At 40.4% G+C, this 9,273-nt stretch overlaps 1 protein-coding gene across 2 annotated transcripts in view; it reads right to left on the bottom strand.

Annotated features, from left to right (window-relative positions):
• Positions 1–7,748, bottom strand: part of LOC135252663 (nuclear receptor-binding protein 2-like) — a 47,550-nt gene extending 39,802 nt beyond the window's left edge. Inside the window, exon 1 of one of the 2 annotated variants that reach the window (XM_064331003.1) lies at positions 7,051–7,748. In XM_064331003.1, the coding sequence (XP_064187073.1) occupies positions 7,051–7,170 (120 nt within the window). In that variant the 5' untranslated portion in view covers positions 7,171–7,748. The remainder of the gene's footprint in view (positions 1–7,050) is intronic. The other variant, XM_064331002.1, reaches the window with a different exon arrangement.
• Positions 7,749–9,273: the final 1,525 nt, after the last annotated feature.

Consider the following 9,273-nt stretch of genomic DNA (forward strand, 5'->3'; position numbering starts at 1 on the left):
TTAACTAAAGTAGGCGAAACACTATCATGTTAGGGTTAGCTAAAGTAACGTTAGGCGATAAAGCTGTGCTTAAAAATCTGGTGGCGTTCGAAGTGGTGATTTTGGGAGATGCACCTGCACATGCGTCCTACTAAACAAAGTACCACCTGCGCATGCGTCCCACCAAACGTCCCTCACAGGTTGTCCGTGAGTGAGTGACCACAATTTGCCATGCACAGCCCACGGTGGCAGTTCCTGCGCGCCGTGGGAAAAACAGATGCAGACGAGTGTGTGTAGTGACATGGCTATAGACATATGCATAGGAGGTATTGACAAGTCTTCTTGAACCATTGCACCTTTCCCCTTATATATTCAAAGATCAAAGCAAAACACCAAGTCATCAAACAAAGACACAACGATAACAAAACAGTACATTAATGATCCTGTTTGCGCTATCTCTGCAAGCATACCACACTGGGTTAACCTTTGTATCTGGCTAGGCGCTGACCCATAGGTATCAAGATCTTTAGTCAGCACCCCACCACCAAAGACACCAACTTGTTCCCCATGGCATTGGCTTTCCATCAATGCAAAACCTGATTACACTGTATTATGGAGAACCCAAGTTTTACATAATGCAGATCCACTAGGATGTTTTGCAACTGAACACTGTCTTTCTATCAGACTCTGCTAACTCCCTGTCAGCACAATAAACAGTCTGTTTTCCTTAGGACCCACTTATGTAAACAGCCTTACACATTCAAGATGATTCTGTGCTTCCCCAACAGTCTGGGGAAGGCCCTTTTCTGTTTCACCAGATGCACAGCGAGTTCCATATAGAAATGGTTTTATCAAGAACGGTGGAAGAACTTGACTGGCCTGCACAGAGCCCTGACCTCAACCCCATCCAACACCTTTTGGATCATTTTGAAAGCCAAGTGCAAGCCAGGCCTAAACGCCCAACCAGCGCTAAACCTCACTAATGCTCTTCTGGCTGAATGGAAGCAAATCCCGGGATTAATGCCCCAACATCTAGTATAAAGCCTTCCCAGAAGAGTGGAGGTTGATATAGCAGCAAAGGGTGGACCAACTCCATATTAATGCTCATAATTTTGGGTGAGATGTTAGATGTCAGGTGTCCACATACTTTTGGCCATGTAGTGTTAAAGTCCTGTTGTGCATTTTTCAACTGCCCAGTGAAACAAATGAGCACTCATTTCATCTTATAAATAAATTAGGTACACAATATTCATAATATAGAATGACACTGTGAGGCTCATGTCTATGAAAATCACTGTTTTACATACTTCTCTTTTCTTAGCTGGTTGTATCTGTTATTTTATTATATGATCGTTTATATTATTCTAAATCATATAAACGCTTATACAAGGTGCCTAGAAGAGAGCCGTGTACCCAGAACCTTTCAAAACCCAAACAAATTGCTTGGATGAAAGGGGCTATAAAACAGATGTAGTTCCTCTTTTGGAAGTGAATAAGGCCTCAACTTCAACTGAAGTTAGTCAATCACTTACCAAAGCTTTGATTAAGGGCTAGTAGCTTTGTTGTGACCTGGATTGCCACCCCATTGCATTGCATGTTATAAAATAACATTGTTCACCTGTAACACAGTTATTGGTGAATATAGAGTGACGATCAAGGTCACAATAAAGATACTAGCCCTGATCCACCAGGAAAATTACATATTCCTTTAGACCTGCAGGCTTTCAACTTCAACAACTGGTTTTTGTAAAATGAACCAGAAAAAGGGGCAACAACATTTGACTGGTAAATGAAACTTTCTAGACAGTACACATTTTTTGGGTTGGAAATGGCATAGTCCTGAGTTTGGAGTCAGAGTCATTTGGCGATAAAAATGGTCACCCATGTCCATTTTTAGGAGTACCCCAAAATATATTTTACAAAAGTGTCTACCATGAAAATATTTCCAGATCCCTGGGGGGAAAAAAACCCTTACATGTCCAAAAAAGGAGCCTTAATATGAGTATATTTAGGGCTGAGAGAGAAGCTGATTACTTTAAACAAGCAGTGCATGTTGTGTGAGCTGATTAAATTATGTCTTCAGAGATCGCAAGTGGAGATATTCAAAGAAAAATAAGAACGTCTACTCAGCAAAGACCATCATTTTATTGAGACGCCTTTCTCTACTGTCATCTCATTTTAGTTTCTGTTGGGTGCATTCCATTTAAAATCAAGGACAAACTTCAAATTGAGATGCAGCAAACAATGTCACAAAATTGGCAACTGTAATTGTGGTCAGAGGGCACATTTTTGTGACTGTTGCAGGATGCTAAAATAAGGGGTAGCCCTGGAGCAGTTCCCACTTTTGCATTTGAACTTCCTCTCAGTGTAGGCTACGTGGATTATTTACTATCAGACCAAGTACAGGTTGCTTACCACAGTCCACTGTTGAAATCCCCAGCAATCCACCTTACGAGAAAGTGTCAGTAAATCCAAAAAAATATAACCACATGTCACTGTTTGAGCTTAATTATCAGAGAATTATAGATCAAGTAGTCGGGGGACAGAGTGGTTTCATTTTTCCATGAAGCACTGTTGCATTAAAGCAAAGGTTTTCTGCTTTACAGAGCGGTTATCCAGAAAGACAGGAACAATGCATTATCTACAATAGGTGTGAAATCAAACAAGCAGGCTAGCAAAGACCATCAGTACTTTCTGCCATTCCTAACAGGGCAATTGTCACCTCTGGACATGGCCTCTATGTCTAGCCTACTTAACGGTTAGCCTAATTATGAAAGTGCTAGTCACTAGCAGATCCATGCGAGAGAATCAGTGCGTAACAGACAGCTACAGCAGACACAACACGGGCTGGCACAGAGCAGCTGTGGCTGCATTACCCATATGTCTAGAGTTACACGCATGACTACACAACCACTGTCACTCGACCTAAAATCATACTAGTCCTCTAGAACAGGCAGGAATTTCAGGATTTTGTCATACAAAAACTATGTGGGTAGAACCATATCAGTGAGTGAATTGATCAGATCAAAAATTAGGTCTAATTGCGACTGGAATTTGACTTTTTAGTTATCTATTTTCTGTGTCATGACAGTTCTCGATAGTGAAGGCAAGTGGCCACAGATCAGTCCATCCTCATAAACTTACTAATGTCCTCAGCAGTGCATCATGGCCTTAACTGGTCGAATTTTATATCCTAGAATATTTAAAGATTGTTGCATCTCACTGGCTATATACCATACGTTTTCCTATCTGGCCAGCAATTGTCATGTGAATCTTGGCTACTGGAAGGGAGATGCAATAATGTTGTAGTGAATGTGAATGCCTGCAATTCTCAATATTTCCTCCAAGGTTCCAGAAACTACTCATTTTCACTGAAATAAGATAATCCTGAGTAATATTTTTTTGTTTTGTGCTCCTTTGCCGTATATTGGCCAACTGAAGTCCAGTCAGAAGAGGTTTCTTCTCTGAAAGACTCAAAGCCATCTTACAGCCCTTAAAACAAACCACTTTAATGACATTGCACTGTTCAATTCAATTGTATAGACATAGCCTAGCACTTTTTCCCAGACACTGTCACAAGGACACTAATTGTGCACTTTGACACGGAGGCAAACAAGCCACTGGTTTCCATACAGAAACCAAAAGAGGCTCTGTGAGTCAGCTCATAATTTAGGCCTACATCGGAGACACTGCGTTGCATCTATGTCCCATTAATGAGATGTCCCCCTCCGATTAATAGCCAAAATGAACAATGTTTTCTCTGGAGGCATTCTCTGGAGAAGCTCACATTTCCCTCATCTCTATCTGGCTTCTGAATTTCCATTTCACAGTTCAGCACAGATCAGTCCCCACATTGAGCTTGTGAGGGCACAGTGAAGGGTCTCACTCATCAAGGGCCCTCTTAGGTTATTCAAGCTCATAACCGGTGTACTCCCATTAAACTCCTTAATGCTGCTGGTTCATATTCAGGGTCTTGCTCCTCTCTGTCTCTGTCTGTCAGTTGTCTCTGTCTATGTCTCTGTCTCTCTTGCTCTCTGTCTCTCTGTCTCTCTCTCTCATAAAGGTGGGATTCTCAAATGGCACCTTATGTTCCCACAAGTGAGCCAGTAAGCTCTGAAGAGAGCACCCTTACAGATTTTAATATTTCTGTTCTGATATCTCTGAGCTTTTAAGATATTTCTTTGGATACTGCATACTCCATGCCCTGATTTAGCCTTTTTTATTCCCTCTGGGGTTATGTTTGAACTGTGGAGCAGTATCGAAAACAAAAGCAGGGCAGTGAGGCAGGTAAATAACATTACATTGGAAGGGGGACATAAAATTTATATCAGACACAACCGAGTTAGTTCTAACTGACCACAGCTCACAAAAGACTGCTCAAAACCAAATGCCAGTGTTGTCAAGAGGGCAGCTTTGAAGCACACCATGAGACAAACACAAAATGGTCCAGAGACAGCCACGCACAATCATGCATTACACAAACCAGGCTGATGTTCTACTCCAGCACTGCATATGTCAGAGTCAAATAACAGTCTCTTCTTGACCGTGTTGAATCCTGCAGGCCCACGCAGAGATGACAACTTCATTAATTAACCACAAGCATAGGCATCGATGTGGTCACTAACACAGACTCTTTCACTGACCATTTCTCTCTAATGACGCAATTGGCTGTGGATTTGCCTTTAGGGTATGACAGCACTGTTGATAAAACCAGTTTTGTTTTCATGCAGTTCCTTATGCTGAAGTCAACTGAAAGACAAAGAAGCATTCTCAACTCCTCAAAGTCAAGTGGTGGTTGATTCCTTCTTTGATCGAACATTCTGTGCATTCGATGCTGGCACATTGTATTTACACACTGGGCTACAGAGCCGGCTGCTGGAATAAACACTCTATGTAGTCGTTTAGGGCCACAACCATCCCTGCGACACACAGTTCCAACTTTTATGCAATTTAGCACCAGGATCTAACACTGATGAGGCAACCTGGTGGTGGGATATGAACAGGCAACCTTCTGTTCCTCTTATGAAGTATTGACGGAAGTCTATAATAGGTAGGTCTGCATTCCTTTTACCAGATTACTGCAAATTCCTTAATTAAATGTCCCTGTGCCCTGAAATAATCTTGGATATGCATCATACACTTCACTGGGGAATGGAGCAGCAATCCTTCTTCTACTTCCCTGGATTTTGGATTAGCCAACGTGAAAAAGGAAGCTTCAAGTTATAAAAGTTCATTTGTGCTCCAATATATATAATTATTATATACATTACACTATATTTTAGTAGCCTCAACTTGTCCATGTGCAGCCTGTGTTATGATTCTTATTACTGTTCATCAGTACCACACAGAAACACATGATAAAAAATTGTAACAAAACACTTCATATTGACATGCTTCTTTATTTCAAGTGTATGCCTTTTACGAAGATTGTAAAGATTTTTTGCACTGGTTTTTGGGATGTTGTTTCTATGGTCTCAATTCAAAATAACCACTGAATTCCCCATTGTCAAGGGCTATTTCAGACGGATTTTGAGCAGTCATCTTGATAACTATGAACAGCCATAAACACTGGGGGCATTGTTTCCAACTCCCAACTCACCAAATGAGGGCCAATTTTGCAGCACAGACTAAGCCTAATAATTGCAAGGACAGATTGTTATTAGTCAAAAGAACTCCATGCAGAAACAAATTTCACAAACTTCAGGTTCTGAGTCAAACTAAAACGCTTCACAAAACTGTCTAACAGACCTGCAGGATGACAGACAAAAACAGTTAACAGGCATGAGACCAAAAACAGCTTGGCTTTGAAGTGGCACTGATGAGCAACCAATGAACGGAAAGACACAGCCCAGAAAGTGCTGTCCTGTACGTCCTTAATAAAAAAGAGGAAAAATTTTGTGCTTGAGAGAGTGAGCACAAATGTTTGGGAAAGCGATAGAACTTACATATGTGCCAGGGAGATAACCTTCGGTTTAAAAGTTACGCCTTATCTACATTAGAGGCATGGCTCTCTGGGCCATCAGACAATTTCACACTAAGGGTTCTAAATATTAACCTCTGAGGGTCGTAAAAAGATCACATCAACTGCATGAACACACATCAAAAATATGTGTATTCCAAGTTAAATAAATTTATTGAGCTTGTGCATTGAAAGTAGTCCTTGTGGTATTAAAGATTGTTCAACATTCTCAATTCAATGAAATTCATAACCGTCAAACTCTGGTATATTTGATTATATTTAATTTATTCGACCTGATGTTCACTTCACTTTTCAAAACCTACTGGTCATTTTGCCTACTGTGTCAAAGGCACCTCCAGATTGCCATATTAGCCAATAATAGGCTATATGCCAAAATTGTGTTTTCCCACAACATCAGTAGCTATACAATCATAATTGTGAAACGGAAGATACCGGCACATTCTTTAGTTCATTACGTGATCCGATCGCGCTTAGGCCACAGGAAATGATTCGTATGAAGCATGTTCTTTAAATCCCACCCCGTGATGAGCCAAATCCCCGCCCGTTCTAATTGCAGGTTTGTGAGGCTATTTACCCTTGCGTAAACCACTACGCAATATGGCAAGCAGCATGACCTGGAAACTTAGTCCTCCCATAATTTGCACCTGTTTTAAACGCCAATGTAACCAAGATCCCACGAAAGGAAACAAATTAAAATAGAGACAGTGCCATAGCCTCCGAATGCGTCGCACCTAATTTCTGCCCAGTATTTTCACGTGACTCCTCAGTTACAATAGCTCCTTCCCCAAAAGTAGGAAACCTTAAACTTCAACATGGACACGACCCATAATTTAGTATAGCCTAATGGGACACTACTTGCATATATCTTTATATATTAACCAGAAAGTTAATGTTATGAATAATTTGAAAATGCATAAGACGACCATATCCAGCCCATTCAATTCATCGTAAAAGGTTGACGAAATTATATTCATGTGTGCAAGAGGGGAATTGCATCAGTGTTTTCCACTGTCTACTTCGTATTTGATGAATATCGCAAAATAAAATGGCACAATTGCTTGAATACCACCAACAACAGAATAGGGACCAACCTGCTCTTTTCGCTTTTGCCAACGACCGCAAGGGCTCTCCTCCAGAATTTCGCTTTCATCCTCGCTCTCTTCTTCCTTTCCCCCAGACCCCGAATTCCTCTCCTGGACGGACATAGTCATTTTATTCCCCGTTCAGATTAATTGTCGCCCTCGGCTTCTTCGCAACGTGCACACACCTTTCTGTCGCAAGTCTATGAGACGGCTCTCAAAAATTGCGTTCAATACCGAAGGAGTACTAATTCAGCCCCTCTGTTAAGCGCCGACTGCTCTTCAGGCAGGATCCCCTAAGTGGTTAGCTTGCTACATGCGCTCACCGATAATACAGAATACAGGCACAAACTGTGCATGAAAGGGTCGTCTATAGGCTATTTATCGGATATCGCTAATTTCGCAGTAGGCTAAATCCCAGATAATCAATATATCGGTCCACATACACGAGCCTCCAAACGTGATGGTCACAAGAGGACCTCGAAAAAATATATCCCTTTCTGCGTTCTCCAGAATATAAAAATAGCCAAATTAGTTTATTAAGAGTATATATGCCACACAATTACCAACAAGCCAAAATAAAATATGCGCGAGTCACTGCCTTCGTTCTACTCTATCTCTTCGTCGCAGTATTTACTTTCCACAGGCATTGTAGCCTACCAACCCTTTTTGGACAACCCCCGCACGTATCATTCACGATTTTCCTTGCACTGCTCCACAGCGTTTTAGTTTAGGAGACTACCGTAAAGCGTAGAAAGAAAGCGCAAAGGATAGATCCTTAACAGGCTACCACAGGTGTTTAAAGGCCGAGTGTTTATTCTTGCCAGTTCTGTCCGACAAGTTAGTTATTGTTAATTTTCAATAAAATGTAATTATCTTAGAGAAATGTGTGAACCATTGTCAGCATCTGCTTAGCTTATTAACTGTATTTAGAAATTGTGCAGGATTGATATCTAGCAAATCCATTTTATTTCCAGAAGAATTTTGGATATGAATTTGTTCGCAATCACATTTTATGGACAATAGATAGACTATATCATTTTTTACATACATTTATTTTATAGCACTATTTACTCTCGTTAAATATTTCTCTCAAATGGGTATAAAACATATTATTATGTCTGCTTTGGCTTTAGCACATTTTAACTAATCGCTCCTAATCTGCAACGTCACACACCTGATGCAAAGACAAACCTTTATTGCCCACCTTAGCCACAGAACATCCCTAGACATGATGAGCTAATGACAGAGTAGAGGCTCACACCTAAGACTAAAAGAGTCAAACCTAAGACTAAACCAAAGAGTTCATGGAACAATGCTGTTAAGACCCAATGTCCTTTGCTAGTAAACCATTATCTGCACCACCCAAAGCCTTCAACTGGTTTCTCTGATACATGTGATGCAATGTCTACTAATTTATTCAAGGTTGTTTTTTCTGTAGTTGGTAATCTACTCAGTAGAACTTTTGTTGTTGCAAGCATTTGTGATAAAGTATCATAAATTGAAGGTTTGCAATACTTAGGCACAAGATGTCTTAGAAAATATATCTCATGTGCAAAACATAAAACATTTTTTGGACACCATAATGTTAGGGCCAAATGGCTTCACAGGTGTTTCTGATTAGTCACATGCTTCCTTAGTGCAGGTATAAGATAGCTTACAGTGTCTAGTCTTCATTTTAGGCTTTTTATTGCCCTTGGGCTTATATGACTGCCACAGGTACTTGCTAACTTGTGTTCATTGATTATGTAATGGCTGATAGCAGCAGCAGAATGAATTCTGAAGTGTACAGAAGCAACTTATTTCACCCAAGGTTGCATTATATTATAATATATTAACTGACAACGATCTGAAACAAATACAAATATGCTAAATAACAGTGCAGAGTTCCTGTGGGAGTGTAAAGTCTGATGGAGGCCAAAGTTGTGCCTTTTGGAACAATGATTGGCAACAAGTGAAGGTAGCTTTTTGGAGACTGAAGTTCTCCAAAATGACAGTATTTAGAATAATCTGAAGTAATGGCAGAGACAAGTAGATCATGCAAAAGAGATCTAATAGTGACCTGAACAAGAATCGAGATGAAATTGGTTGTGAAAATGGCTGCAATTTTCAAATGTTAATGAGGGCTGAGTTAAACTGCAGAACCAGGACACCAAAGCAATGTGCTTTCTGAAAAAGACAGCTTATCATCATGATTTACACAGTAAATCGAATATGCCTGACTTTGGAATACAA

This window comes from Anguilla rostrata, chromosome 4 (assembly GCF_018555375.3).
Source record: "Anguilla rostrata isolate EN2019 chromosome 4, ASM1855537v3, whole genome shotgun sequence".
NCBI lineage: Eukaryota > Metazoa > Chordata > Actinopteri > Anguilliformes > Anguillidae > Anguilla > Anguilla rostrata.